Source organism: Uloborus diversus, chromosome 10, assembly GCF_026930045.1.
Source record: "Uloborus diversus isolate 005 chromosome 10, Udiv.v.3.1, whole genome shotgun sequence".
NCBI lineage: Eukaryota > Metazoa > Arthropoda > Arachnida > Araneae > Uloboridae > Uloborus > Uloborus diversus.
In genome coordinates, this window is record NC_072740.1 from 123626981 (window position 1) to 123643200 (window position 16220).

Here is a 16220-nt window from a genome sequence, read left to right on the forward strand (position 1 = left end):
ATAAATTTCAACTTGAATACGGACTACAGTGGGGCCACAAAGTTTAAAATTTAAAAAAAAAAAAGGTAAATTTATAAAAGTTCTAAATATTATTAATTTTTCAAAATAAGTATGCTCATACAGTAAAACCTGTCAACAACGATACTGTTGGGACCTAAAAAAAGTATTGTTATAGACAGGTTATTGTTATAGACAGTTTGATTATTAAGGCTGACATTTTGCTGGGACCACGAAAAATATTGTTATAGACAGGTTTATTGTTATAGACAGTATTGTTATACACAGGTTTCACTGTAAGATGAACTTCTAGTTGTATTGACTAAGTAATAAGTGCATCAATTTTAAGTTGTAATCATAACAGGTGTTTAATTGGCACAATGATCATAAAGTTAGGGCAGGGGGGGGGGGTTAAGGAGATTTTTGAAATATTAGCATTTTTTATTTCTTTTTACAAAAAAGGAAGTATTATATTCGCGAAAAAATTTTCACTCAAAAATCGGCCTTAATTTCCATTTTGCTCACACCAAGTGAATGTTGAGTTTATTTTTCAACCAGACCACATGTGGATATATATGCCTAGGAATGTACAGACACCCAAAATATCCATTTTGACTATCCCCGAGTTAATTACGACGAGTTTTCTCGTGACGTCTGTATGTACGTATGTATGTCGCATAACTCATTCTAGAAAGTTGAAATTTGGCACTTAGAGGCTTAGTGGGGTCTAGTTGTGCACCTCCCTTTTCGGTTGCATTCGGATGCTCCAAAGAGGGTCTTTTGCCCCTTTTGGGGGGAAATCATTGATAATTTCGATGTAAACTCAAGTGGTGTTATAATTTGGCGATATATCACCAGTCTTTTGGTCGCCAATTTGGCGACAAATTTGGCAATTTTAATTTTTTTTAAAATCTGGTTTCAATTTGGCCACTGTTGGTGATATTTAGAGAGTAAACTATTGAATCACATTAAAACTGCCAATAATGAGAAAATGACATTAAATTGGAGTAAAAGGAAGTCATGTGATGCACACATCAGCTCGTTTCCTTTTGGTTAATATATTTTGTTTGTGAATCATAAATAAATAATATAAGTAGCACCAGAAAAATAATAAGCATCTTTTTAAGTTTACCTTCTGAGATACAACCTAGCATAAAATTGATCCTCTTATTATCAAGTCAATTTAGCTAGAATTAGACTAGATATAAGCAAATTCGGAGATAATTATCTAAAAAAGATTTAAGAGGCAGAAAAAAAAAACTTTGTTTAAACTTTTGGCTTAATAATGAAACTGCTAAAGATATAACCTATCAAAAAGAAATACGGTACACTTTTTATTAAGCGAATTTGGTCAAAACATAGCACTTGGGGGCAAGCATATTACAAAAGATTGATACACCCCAATGTTCAATCCTATCCCATTAAAACACAAAATCAATTCTTAACAGCTTATTTGAGCATTACAAATATAGTTTCTCATCTCCCTTTTTTAAAATAATTCTTTACAAACAATCAGTATTTAAAGAAAAAAAGTACAGTTTTTAATGAAAAATTTTATAAACTGATAAATGATTGTCAGTTAGTATATCGAAAATGTTATTCAACAACTGGTTTTATATGAATATATACATATATGTATACAAAATGTTGTTCTTTGTGTATTTCTTGTTGTATTAAACCATCATGTATTAATATACTTTGACATTTGTTACTGATAAAGAATTTTACTTAAAAGTTGTCATTTCTTCATTAAGAAGCAATAAAAATGCTATTTTACATGGATGAAGGCTTGGTCATAAATGATTAAACCATATTTAATGTTTCATTAGAAAGATTTGTTTGAGTTAAAATCAAATGTCTGATATCTTATTACAGCTTCCATAAATATTTTTCTAGAATATAAAACAAATTTCAACTTTATTTTTCTATCTTTTTAATGAAAGAAAAAACCAAAAAAATTGTATAACTGATAGAAAAGTGTGCAAATGTCTTTGTTTTATGCAGTGATTATATTGTAACTATAAAATATGGCTGCAGGATGAATCTCTTATCAAATTTTAATAGCAATAATAAATAGTTTACTCTTTTAATTATTTTGAAAAGTGAAAAATAAAAGCTGAAAGATTTAAGAAAAGGTGAAACAAAGCTATTGCACAAATTCTATACTTAGTGTTAATTCTATGTAGATATAATATTACAGTCAAACCTGTCCTCAAAAAGCTCTTTATGTCGGATTTTTCGATTTTCCCTGCATTTATAGTGTTACTTCAATGTTTTTAAAAATATTTATCAGGAATAATATTTTCCAAAAACCTCTATATCTCGATTGTTAACTGCATTGTATTTTTGAACTTGATCCCCATCGATTTTTATCAACTGTGGGACTTGGTGAGAAAGCATTTTTCCTAATATTAAACAGTCATATAAACCCCAACTCTTGTGAGATATGTAACTCAAGATAAACTGATCACATTTTCCAGAAATTTCATCCACTAGGAAATTTATGGAAGAGGGTATTGAACAGAAAATGCTTCCTGCGTTTTACTTTCGAGTCCACTGATACTAGTTATTTCTTTCCTAAGTTCATATCATTCAAATGTTTAATATTTCAATTAAAGTAAAAAAACTCAAAATTTTTGAATGAAAATCATTATAGGATAATTTTTATCCCCAAAGGTATGCATAAACTTGTTGTCAATAGTCATTAAAACTTAAAATCAAAGCAAGATCATACTGTAAAATGTTGAACAACATCCATGCTGAAGAATACGCTATCTCTTTGACTTTGTTCCAATTACTTATTTTCATAACTTTTATCAAAACCGCTCTATCTCGAAACGTCCATGTCTCCAATTTTTTATCTCATGAAATTTGAGAAACAGAGGTTTGACTGTACTTAAGAAGTAAATACATGCAGGAGGCATGCACTTCAACATTTAGCACATCCTCCATGGGCTGCTAGGACAACCTTGCAGTGGTTGGGCGTGGAAGATTTCAAGTACACGTAATTCTGCCTAACTTCATAGAACCAGAAACTAATACTGCTTTCCTGCAGTTTTATGAGGATCCCAACTTCAAATTATATATATTGTTGGCACCTTCAACAAGATTTCTTCTGTTATAATTCCACTATAACAAAATTCTTACATTATAACAAACAAAATTTGTGGTCCCTTGAAATTTATTGTAATAGAATTTTATAGTTATTTAATTAGTAAAAAACAGTTAACATTAATTCCAAAAAAAGTCCAATATGTCCCTCCCCCGGTCAAAAAAAAGTGATCGAAATTTTTTTTTTGTCATTTCAATTAAGTACAGTTTTCACAGAATTCGGGTGAACTTTCACATTGGTTGAACCTATACCAGTGTTTTCAGTTGAACAACGTTCTTACATATTACTCATTAAAATTAAATTTTGTATGAAAAATTAGGATAACACTGCCCTTCCACACAAGCTCAAAACCTTTTCAAACCACTTACCACTTGATGTGGTTTGTAAAAATTAATGTATGAGTGTGTTACAATACACACTCATGCATACGTAGAGAATGCAAGAACAAACTTATCCTGCAAGAGGGAACAAAAAACACAAAATTTATTTTGAGATAAAAATAGTCAGAACCCTTTATTTTGACAGTTGATTCAGAAATATCAAAATCATTTTGAAACATTGGTAGGATGCATTTAGAAATGCTTCCCCATGGTTTTCTTCTGGATATAGAAACTAACAAAATGCAATATAGTATAAACTGACCAGCAGAGCAATTTTGTGTTTAATGAAATTTGGTAACAAAAAGTTAGACAGCAGATGCAAAAATGGGGAAAAAAGTCAAATATTACCTTTATTTTTGGAATTATTAGAATAAATATATTTTATATGCTAGTTTTTTTTTTTAAATGTTTTAAAAATTAAAAGTATGTACATACCATTCAAAACAATATTCAAGTATGTTTTATATACAAATATTTATTTTTTAAGATTACAAAAAATATTAAAAATTTAACAAGCTCATTTTTAAAGTTCATTCAGGAATGAGTATTTCCATCTTTCAAGGTAGAAGTAATTCATGACGTGGATGATTGTGTTGGTTGGCAATATCTAATACCATTCACCTAAAATTAAAATAAGAAGGAAGTCAGTTTTCCAATTAGTAGCACTAACTTACAGTTGGAACAATATAATTTACAGTAAAACCCCTCCTAACGGACAATTTTTAATTCCCCCGATTCCAAGGCAAATAACATTAGCCTGTCCTGCGGACACCCCCCTACTATGGACAAAAAAATTTGTACCTTTAGTGTCCACATTAGAAGGGTTTTACTGTATTTCCTTTTCCTTTGATGTTTTGAAAATTACATATAGTTTTCCTAAAACCCTGAGCTTTTAGATGCTCTAGAAGATATTAGTACATTTCTGATTGATAAAGATTTAAAAGCTATGGACATATTTCTTAGTTTTTCTCTTTTTCTCATATCATTAAAAAAATCCAAAATGGTTGTGATGCAATAAGTGAAAAAAACAGAGAAGGGAGCCTTACAATTATATATTTAATACAATGTCATTCTATGGACTTACAGTATTTTATACAGAGCTTACTATATTTCTGCTAAATAAGCAAGTCCTCAGATTTTTTTCTGCAACACTTGACATCATCCAACAAAAAATGACAAGTATTTAGTTGCTTGAATGGGTAACACAATTAACTTCACTACTTCAGTAATCTTTTTCTGAGAGGAATCAATTGCATGATCTTCCTTAAATACTATTCATATGGAAAAAATAGCTCATTATAACACACTCATACGAACTGGTGCACTGGAGTATTTTTATTTGTGTGTATGCATCAAAGAAGATGTGCATCAACACATGAGTACCAAGGCGCTTATACCAAGCTCAAAATTCACCTCGCGAGATTAGTTCTGATCGTCTCACTGGATGGCGCTATAGGGGAAAAAGGGATCTCTCAAAAAAATTCTCACATGTTGGTATTCCAATCGTCAAAAGAAGGGGAAAAGTGATTTTTCACGCTCTTGTTTTCGGAGCGAAATCTCGACTGCCCCTAAGTAGGTGAGATTGTGCAATTTTTGTGATACAATTTAAGAGTTTGTTTTCTGAAAGGTATTGGCTCGAGGAAAACGAATTTGGATGTTGCCAATCCCGGAGATGGTGCAGGGGGCAAGGGGGGGGAGGAACTATACTGGGGGGGCAAGTGGTTTTCCATTCAATTTCTGTGATACAATTGCGGGAGTAAGTTTTTCTAAAAAAATTTTATTGGCAGGAGGAAAACAAATTAGAAATTAGGATGTTGCCCACCCCAAAAATGGTGCAGGGGGCAAGGGGGGTTATAACTGCAATGGGGATAAGTGGTTTTCCGTTCAATTTTTGTGCCACCAAAAGGGGAGTTAATTTTTCTGAAAGGTATTGGCAAGTGGAAAACAAATTAGAATGTTGTGAACACTGAACATGGTGCAGGAAAGGGGGGGGGGCAGGTGGTTTTCCGTAGAATTTTTGTAATAAAATTACGGGAGTTAGTTTTCTGAAAGGTGTTGGAATGAGAAAATTGAATTAGGATGTGGCCAACCCTAAAAATGATGCAGTGGGCATAGGGGGTTGGGAGTTATAACTGCAAACATAAAATAGGTATGTATGCAACATTTCTCACTTTACAATAAGTTTTCAAAGCTTAAAATGCTTAATTCAACTAATAACAACGTTATAATGCACAAACATCTGAATTAAATTGCAGACACGTATTTCGAAACTATTAAGAGCTCCTTTTTCAATGTAAAAAATATGAGTTTGCGAATGAAAATGCATTCGGCTAACGTTGATTATTTCCATTGATTCCATTTTCTTGTAACCAAATCTATCATTTAGGAAATAAGGTAAAAGGGGGGCGGGGAATCGGGGGCACTCCAAATTTTCAAGAGATAATGCATTTGAAATAATTAAGGGGCTAGGAAATTCCTACTCCTCCTTATTTTTTTGACCGCTTGACGGCCTGCACAAATGAGTCTAGGGCAATTATATAAAAAGTGTTCATAATTTTTATTTGTCTTTTGTACGTTATCCCACTTAAAATTTAGTTTTTTCACAAAAGTACTAGTCATTTCTGAAATGTGTGAATTTCAAGTTTACACAGAATATACAATCCCTCTTTTTTTGCATTGTAGGGGGGTGGAGTGACATCATAAATTACCGCCCCGTGTGTCACCCATGCTAGGTACACCACTGACGATGGTAATTTTTTTTTCTGTCTTCTTTTGCTATAAAATCCCCTCCCCCCCTTTTTTTCTAAATTCTTTATTTGTTACCTATTGTCATTATTCAATTTCAATTGAATTCAATTTGTAAGAAAATTAATTTTTCTTTATTGAAATTTAATATCGATTAACTAATTACAAAACAGTACAAAGACTGGTAATTTCTGGGTAATTGTTTCCAAAATTTGACTCTCCATTTTGCCGACATAAAAATTAGCAATATAATACAAATACTGTATTTGATTATACTGTAAGCATTCGTAAATTGGCTGCTATATAATATGATGCATTTCAAGGAAAAGAGAGTGCTCCTCAAAATGCTCCTGTTTTCATTTCTTCTTCAATTTAGAATCTTTCCTTTGGGTTGTAGTTTTTCAATATACATTTACAGAAGCAGAGTATTAATCTATTTTAAACTGCTCTTGTAACCAAGATTGCTGCTTTGACTTTTTTATCTTGAAAATAAAGATGAAATTATGTAATCATAGGTACAAGTTGCTTGTTTTGAAAAGGAAAATCTAGAAAAGTACTGTTTTGAAGATATCATAAGATTGGGTCTTGGAAAGCAATACCTAGAAAACATGGAATTTGAAAACAGGAATAATGAAAAAAATAAAACTTTTTATTTAGCAGATGCTTATTAAATTATAATTTTAAAGGAGAAGAGAAAAAAACTGGAATATGTCTTTGAAACTGAGGTTGTTGTTATAATTACAACTGAGCGGGGGGAGGGTTGGTTTTTACATAACCAATCCTAATACGGAATATTATATACTCTGTTATGACTGCTCCCATCCCCCAAAAAGCTCAATTAGCCCAACAAAATTTTACATTTTTCAGGGGTGCCATTCCCCCCAAATATCGCGAAGATCCCCACTCAAAAACCAAGAGCCCCCCACCCAAATAAAAAATACTCCTCAAAAATACCACCACCACCCCGTAAAAATTTCAATGGCGCAGTCAGCGCCATGACCTAACCCCCCCTGCATTTTAGTGTTTTATATATTCAATTTGAATTGGCAGATTTTTTCATCAAGAGTTTTGGATGCATCTAAACCTTTTGCACCCTGCACTTCATTAGACATAACAACATAATATTCAATCCACGATTACAGATTATTTATACTTCTTCGTCTGCATTTATTATAAAGATTTTTTTTTTTTAATATCATGTTTTTTTTAAAAGTTATTACTATTATTATTAGTATTTCGATTATAGTTTCTCGGGAAAAATATATTTCATAAAAGATGTTTTTACAAACATAGATGGTGTTATATTGTAAATCAACAAAATTTATTTTCATATAGGCTTTTTTTCCCTCTTCGATATTTGTTTTCGACACTGTAATATTGAAATATGCATAAAATATGACTTACCTTTTGTCATTTGACTATGCTTTTTGCACCGGAACATTTGGCCCATTTTTCCTTTGTGTACTATTTTGTAAAATTCTAGGTGAATTTAGTTTTATGAACGTCTGCATTTGCTTCAAGAAAATCTAAAATTATTTTGATATGATTCTTGGTAATGTAAAACGTATTCTTTGAAGTAAGCCATTAGCGTTCCAATCGTCAAACTTCGCTCCTTATCGTACACGAATGAAGCAAAAAGAAAACTATGTGCTAAAAGAACATTGGTTGGAAGAAGTCACGTGCACCCGCGCGTCGCCGATCACTAGCCGTAAACCGGAGAAAAACCCTCTCCCCATATCGCGTCTCTTATCTTAAACTCATCGTCTCTCCGCAAGCTATGTGTCAGCAGTTTAGAATATTACTTTGCGAGATGTTACATCAGAGCCGATCACATGACGGTAATGTCGAACTCGAAAGACGAAAAAAACTCCCAGGGCTGTGTAGTCGGAGTCGGATTGATTTTGAGGTATGAAGCATGAAGTGAAAAAGGGGGCACTTGAAATGAGCTCTCTGTACGATATTTTTCTCTGTACACACCCCACCACTTAGCTGTAAGCCTTAGGTTGTCCCTGCTTTGACCACTGTACAGCCCAATAACCGAAGCAATTTCAGCAGTTGCCTAACCGATATTTTAGGCAGTTCCCAGGGATCCATGCAGTGGTATCCTAGGTGTTCAACTCTCTGCGCAGTGTAAAACTCACATTCACACAGCATATGAATAGAGCTCTCATCAGCCATATGGCATCCTCTACATGATGGATCGTCGGAAACACCCATCAGATTAAGGTGCCTATTAAGAGAGCAGTGTCCAGTTAGCAACCCAACAGACATTTTGATCTCATTCCTACTCAAATTAAGCAGTTCCCTGGATCTAAACCAAGGAGACTGCCGGTTGAGAGCCTTAATTTGTCTTTGAGAGTCAGGCTGAAGCCACCGACCATATGATTCACCCATAAGAAGTTTCACTGCAGTAATCCTTACTGCATTGTAGGGCAGACACAGGGCAGGCTCGGGTACCACAAATGGTACATTGGAACCCTGCTTAGCTAATGATCTGCCAATTCATTGCCTACAATATCACGGTGACCAGGAACACAGTAAAGGGAAACCATATTACTGCGAGCTAGTCTTACCAGTGCATTAATGGCACTCCCCAAAGTCTTGGTAGCGAAGCAGTCTCTGTTAAGAGTTTTCAACACAGCTTGGCTATCAGAGAATATTCTGATAACCTTACCACTTATGCCTAGTTATAGGCAGTTATTTACACAAGTCAATATGGCTAAAGTTTCTGCCTAGTAGACAGTAGCAAGCTTCCCTAATGAGAAGCACAGATTTATGTTGTTGCTGCTGCAGTATGCACCAGAACCAGTTCCAGATGCTGTCTTGGAACCATCAGTAAACCAGTTTTTATGTGCTTTGCCAATGATTTTCTATACATCCTTCCATTGCTCTCTGGATGGAAACACAAAGTAATAATAGGAATTAGAACTAAATTGGGGTGCTTTTGGGGTAAATGAGTCGGAGTCTTTAAAAAAACATATCGACTCTGACTCCGGCTTCTTTTTTTCTCCAATTTTCACTTACTTTCCTTACATTTTTTCTAAACTGGCTACCAATTGATTCAATAGATGTATAGAGAACTACTCATTAGAAAATAACCATCATTGGCAACTTGCTGGCTTCTTTATTTATCGAACTTACACTTTCTGTAGTAGCTACTTCCGCTGAGTCGCTATTTTCTCCTTTTTTTTAAAAAAACTTTCTTTAACTAATAGTAACTATCAGCAAATGGTTTTGTTGCCTAACATTTACAGTACTTAATTTCAAAAAAATAGCAATATATTTTTTACTTCAATCTCAAACATAAAATAGTAAAAGGAATGTTTCTCTTGCGCAAGTCGGGACCCCTGACTCGGGAAGAAACTTCTGAGGGTGTTCCGTAAATTCAAATAAGTGTTGGTGTGAAAGCACCAATCCAAAAGGTCTGATAAAATATATCAATTTTTTAAAAGACTATATCTATAAGCTTGATTCTCACTAAAAAGTAAGAAATAAAATAAGTATATGATTTCTTGGTTACAACACTCAGTAATTGCAGTTAATCTTAAAATCTTCATTTTAAATTTAATTCTAAAGTAGCCAATAAAATTAAAATTTGAAATTGAGAGAAGAAATACAGGTATAGTCAAAGCTATTCGTACAAAGCTGTATCCTACTGTATTTTGTGTACAATTTGCTGCAGATGTACATGTCCCGGATATGTCTGCAATATAGTTCCCTACTTACGGTTTATTGGAGAAATGTTTCAGAATTGTAGTACTTATATTTTTTATAAACTATGAAATTAACTTGGGGTGTCACCCACCGGATGGGTGTCACCTGGGGCAGAATTCCTCCTCTCAAAAGAGGTTATTTGACTTAGCAAAAAAAACTTTTTTCGCTCAAGTCACAGCTTTCAAAAATTGAAAGCACATGATTTGATCAACATCTATTTGTTAAACATTAAAAGACTGCAAATTTATGCTTTTCATTAAAAAAAAAAAAAAAGGGATGTTTTAGTAATCTCACTTTTAAAATTTTAACCATTGGAAAATTTGATATTCAAATTGCATTTCTAATGTTGTATACATCTTAGGCGAACAATAAAATACAACACAAAAATTTCATGAAAAGGACTCATTCCAAACTCTGTTTAAAGGTTTTCCCCCCTTCTAATGAGAGGATGGGGGATTAAAAAAAATATAAAAATAAATAATGCTGGAGTAGGAGTTGGATGTTTTAAAATCTAGGAATCAGAGTCTGACATTTTTCTTCCTGCTCCGCAGCTCTGATTAGTACAACAGTGATAAAAATGAATGAGCTTCAACCAGCCATACTTTCTTAGTAAAAAGGCGAAGGTTAAAGACCTTCTTTAGAACTTTGGTTTTCCGTTTGAAATAAATAAATCTAATTTAATGAAAAAACATTTGTGAAAATTTATTCTTGTTCATATTCATTATTTTGTTGTTTGTTTCATTAGTTTAAACATTTATATTTGACTAAAGAAAAGGCATTCAAAAATAAAAATGTGACATTAGATGAAAAACTGATTTTTAAATATAGACAAAAAGGTTGTGTTTCTAGTTTTTTTTAAATAGTTTTAACATCATAGGAAAAAAGGCACACAAGAGCTGAATTTAACACTCTCTTCACCAAATTTTGAAAACAAAAGAGAACAAAAAAATATTTTTGCCAAATAAAGGATAAAAAACACCAATATCAATCAAGTTAAGGAAAATAATAATAAAAAAACAAACAAACAAACAAACGTTATCAATTTTTTACCAGTTGGTTTTTTTAAACCAACATTATGGAAAATTGCATTTTGTATTAAAACTAATTAATAAACAAGCACATGTGAAAGAAAAGGAGCATATTTACCTCAAAGGAAAACACAATTATTCAGTGGAAAGTTAAAATTAAGACTTGATTTTCTTCTCAGACAATTGCGCCATTGATCAAAAAAGAGATGTTGGCATCTGAAATTATTTAAGGCTGATTCTTTTAGTTATCTTAAGGTCTCAGTGTTTTGTATGAATGGTTTTCACTGAGCACAAAAATGCTAATTCGAGGATACAGAAGAACTGTGCACCTCATCTACATCTCCAGATTAAATTTTTTGCCATTTAAAATTTTTTATACTCCTAGATAATTTTAAGTGGTGATAGCACGAAAATAGTTTGAGTACACAACATATTTACTTTTATTTTAATCTGTGAATGATAAAGCTTTTGCCTGACTCTGCTTCATTCAAACGTCACATGTGTTTGGAACAGAAGACAGTGTACAAACTCTTTGTTAAGAAACAATGGGAAAAAATATTTTTATACTGTAGAACATCTCGTGTACAATTCCATGTATGTTATTACAGAAAACAGTTTTTTTTTAAATATAATGACTGGTATGTCTGCTTATTTAAAGATTTACTTAGCTTATTATCTATAGTACCCGGATTTTGAACCATCAGAATTGCCTTTGATCACAGTTAGTCTGGATAAACTAGGTCCCACTGCATTTTGAAACCCATTTACAATATTATGAGATTACACAATTATTTGAAGTAGGGGTCTCATATGCAGTTCAGGGAAAAGAAAGGGTTAAGAACTTAGCCATCAATTTCATCAAAAATTAAAAACACTTTGATGAATATTAATGTTGCAGCAATTCATGAAAAGAAAAAGATAATCAAATTTACAAAACTTTTTCCCCCCTTCAACCATTAAATCATGAAAATATACCTTATAATCATAATCCAGAATGAAAGAAGGAATTTCTAATTGATCTGGAGGAATAAGGTGATAAAGGTATTCAACACCTCCTAATAGTTGTACTTTGTTCTTTATTGATGATGCAGTGAATGTAGTGAACCACCAAGCCATTAGCTAAAATAAACAGAGTAATATCAATAACTATAATAGCCAAGAACAGAATGAAAATTTAAGCAACTGATTCTCTATCTTAATACATATTTTTCATTACACTGAAAACTGTTCAGGCAACAATTGTGACACATATAGAACAAATTTAACAAGCATCTCTGAAACCAGAATATCTCATTCTCTCAATGCTTCTGATCCGTACTACCACTTAGTAAACACATAGTATACCACTTTCATCAAAATATTTTTTTCTCTTTACAATTTAATGATATATTTAAAAGGGTCAATTGTGATCCAGTGGTGTTACAAGCTAACTTAACAAATTTACTTTTTTATATGTGTAACAGTTCACTGTCAGAAAGTTGATTATTAAATGAATAAAGTTAAATGTTTCAGAATTTTAGACAACATGCTTCAAGAGCATCAACTTTGCAAACATATTACTGCTCTAGTTCACTACTAAGACATCCTTAAAAAGTTATAATTTGACATTGATATAATCTATACAGAGTAATTCATGCTGTATCAGTTCCTTACTGAGATACGTTGAACAGTAGTTTGTTCATCCTCTTAACAAAAAGTAAAAATGGCACTTTTCCTGAATTTCAGTATGAAAAATAAATGTTTAAATGCATTTTTCTCAAAACAGCCACTTTCAATATGTCTGTCTTAGAATAAAACTTAGGCAGTGATATGTTGAGGTCAAAGTCGATTCCATGGCATGAGGAGGGTTAAAAAAATAAAAGAATGAAATGTAATGAAAAAACCTACAAGCTTACCCTGCTCCAAAATGTAGGATGAACAATATAAAAAGCTCTTAAATTCTTTTTATATTTATATTCCAATATGCTATATACATCTTTTAAGAAAGATAAGGACGGATTATTTTCATTGGTTGTAAGAGTATGGAAATACACCACAATATAATCTTTCTGAACAATTGAATCCAAGGTCAAAACCAGATACATAACAGCCTGAAAATGAAGAATGTTTACAGTGAATAAGTAACTGCATACAACATACTGAAATTCCAGCTGTACAGAATACAGGCATTAAATAGATAATTTAAAGAATTGAAAAGTTATATTGAAAAGTTACGTAAACAATAACACTTATAAAGAACATATTGATACACATTTAAAATACATAGAATTTTTGTTATGTGCAAAACTTAACAGACAGTAGGCTTAAATAAGCTGTCAGTTAAAGATTAAACTTTATTAACTACACTCCTGTTTGTGAAAATTGCAACACCAAGAAGGAAGCATCCTAGTTAAATGAAATTTAATACACAGTTGAGTGGTAACAGTACAAATAAATAACTACATTTTCAAACCAAACAAACAATAAAAAGAGATAGAAATTAGTATTTTGTGTGACCACCACGCGCCGCAATAAGAGCTGCTACAGGACTCGGCATGGAGTGAAACAAAGTTTGAATATCTGCCTGCGGAAGAGTATTCCATATTGTTTGTATGAGCAACCAAAATTCGTCTGTCGAAGCAACAGGACGAGGATCACGAGCGAGACGACGCCCAACGAAATCCCACATATGTTCAATCTGTGACATATCCGGGGAATATGCAGGCGAAGGAAGAAGCTGCACCTGCTGCGAATCAAGGTAGGACTTGACAATCCTGGGGACATGTGGGCAGGCATTATCGTAATAGATACAGCCCATGGCAATCCTTGCAGGAAAGGAATAGCTTGGGGCTGTAAAATGTCGTTTATGTATCGGGTACTGTTCAAATTGCCCACAATTCGTAGCAATTGTGATCGTCCATGATATGCTATGGCACCCCAGACCATAACTCCGGGTGTTCATCCACTGTGGCGTTCGATAATGCACTCCGAAATGTGCCGTTCTCCGGCATAGAGCCTGACACGAAATTCGGCCATCATGGTGCCACAAATTGAAGCAGGATTTGTCAGAAAAGATGACCTGCTGCCAATCATCACGCCAGCTCCTATGCACATTGGCCCATTGTAGACGCAGGCGGCGATGGTTTCGGGCGAGAGGAATCCTGTATAAAAGAATCTTTGCGCGCAGCCGACGCTGCAGCAGACGTCTCTGAATTGATGAAGTACACAATAAAACACCTGTAGCTGTTGACAACTGCGCTGCCAATTGTCTAGAAGAAGCTGTGCGGTCTGTCAGCGCCATACGCACCAGGTGTCTGTCATCGCGAGCAGAAGTCACATTTTGGGGTCCACTACCCGATTTCCGAGCTGTCCAACCCTCGTCCATCCACTGCTTCTAAACATGCAATGATTGTGCTGCTGTTACACTGCACACGAGCGGCTACTGCACGATAAGACAATCCAGCTGCTTCACGTAGGCCGACGATTATGCCCCGTTCAAACTCCGAAATTTGCTCAAATTACGCTTTCTTTCGTCAAAGAGGCATAGTAAAGATTCAGTTAACATTCACTCTAGCATATACCCACTGAAAATCATACACGCCTCCCTACAGCCGTCTATTTATATTCGGTTTGATCTGCTGTTCAGAGGGCGCAGCTCAGCATACGCATGCGCTACCGGTCTGCAATTCTAATCATTTGCATATCATGCCCTACTTTACATTTCCTGCAATTTTCAGCTCACTCGCGTAAGTCCTTCGTGATGTTGCAATTTTCACAAACAAGAGTGTACTTTTTAACTAATAACAACAAAAATTTACATTAGATTTTTGATTGCAACATAAAGAATTAAAAGCAGAAGGTATTTTGCAGGAAATTTCAAGCTTCGCATCCTGCAATTTCTATCGAATTATAGCCTTAAAGTACTTCAGCTACCAGCAATGTAAAAGCAACTCTTTCAACTACATATATGAACCTAAGCTTAATTACTCTAGCAATTGCACGGGGACAACTTCAAAAGCTTGAAAAACAGAAATAACTTAACAAATGATTTTCAAAAGAGGCACAATTGTTATATTATAAAATTGAATAAACAGCGGTTTGGGCAGAGTATTAAAAAAAAAAAAAAATGGTGTAGACTGGAAGTTGATTTTTTCACAACAAAGCAATTACTTTAGGTATCAATTTTTGTTTAGAGCAGTAATTGCACACGTTGTAGACATTTACCATTTTTTTTTCTCCACCTTCAAAGACTAGCAAGATGATCCTTAAATATGATATGTTCACAAAAGAGCAGATTTTTTCAGAGGTGCCAAGTTTCAAAAACAGTTATTAGTAACCATAATTGCAGCAGTTGTGTACAACCGAGACATGCAGTTATGTAAATAGTGATACTAACAGCTAGCTATGCTCAAATTATAGCATGCATTACAGTTAAAAAATTATCTAATTTGAAGTAAAGTTGATAACACAGGAGGTCTATGTCAGAAAAAGCTGCCTCAGCAGATATTTGAAAGAAAAAAAAATGGCTACATTGATTCATTTGCCAAAAGAAAACTCATTATTTAGAAAATCCTTATTTGGACTATTGTTTCATGGTAAAATCCATGCAGAGATTGTTTGTTGCTACACATCCTGTTAAGTACAAAGTAAGTTTACAACAAGGTGTTCAATTTCACTTCTCCATAAGGTTTTGGTAATTAAAAACTGATACATACTTAAATACAAATGAGAAAAATTAAGTGTTAAGATTAAAAATCCTCAGTTAGCCATGAGCTTATAAAAAAACAGGTAATAGCTCAAATTGTGGTTTAAACAGAAGTAGCAGGAAGTTCTAAAAAAAGAGAAACGAAATAATCTAAGAAGCTGAGGGAAAGAAGGATGTGATGGGTACTGCAAGAGGCATTTTAAACAGCCCTACAATTTTATTTCATGCATTGGAAAGCAGAAATACACTCCAAAAAAATATTTGAGCATTTCTCCAAAATTTAGCTCATCGATTGTATCCTTCAAGGTCATCAAAAGTCCAAATTTTTAGATTTTTATCTCTTATTTTTTTCATTTATGAGACTCTTTTTTTCATGGATGCTTGAACATAAAATGGACGATAACTCCACACCAAATATAGATAGAAAGATTTGGTAAAAAGCAATTTAAAGTGCGTTAGTTGCTGTTTAATATGATATGCAACATGACTAATTTTATAAAAAAAAAAATTATTTTAAACATTTAAATTTAAAATTTTCATTTCTCAGAAAACATAATTTG

General features: G+C 33.3%; 1 protein-coding gene across 2 annotated transcripts in view; it reads right to left on the minus strand.

The window, feature by feature from the left end:
* Positions 1-3957: 3957 nt before the first annotated feature.
* Positions 3958-16220, minus strand: part of LOC129231227 (protein GDAP2 homolog) — a 40518-nt gene continuing 28255 nt past the window's right edge. For both annotated transcript variants that reach the window (XM_054865489.1, XM_054865490.1), the window contains exons 9-11: positions 12872-13066; positions 11952-12095; positions 3958-4110 (exon numbers count right to left, since the gene is read on the minus strand). In XM_054865489.1, coding sequence (XP_054721464.1) covers positions 4063-4110; positions 11952-12095; positions 12872-13066 — 387 coding nt within the window. In that variant the 3' untranslated portion in view covers positions 3958-4062. The remainder of the gene's footprint in view (positions 4111-11951; positions 12096-12871; positions 13067-16220) is intronic.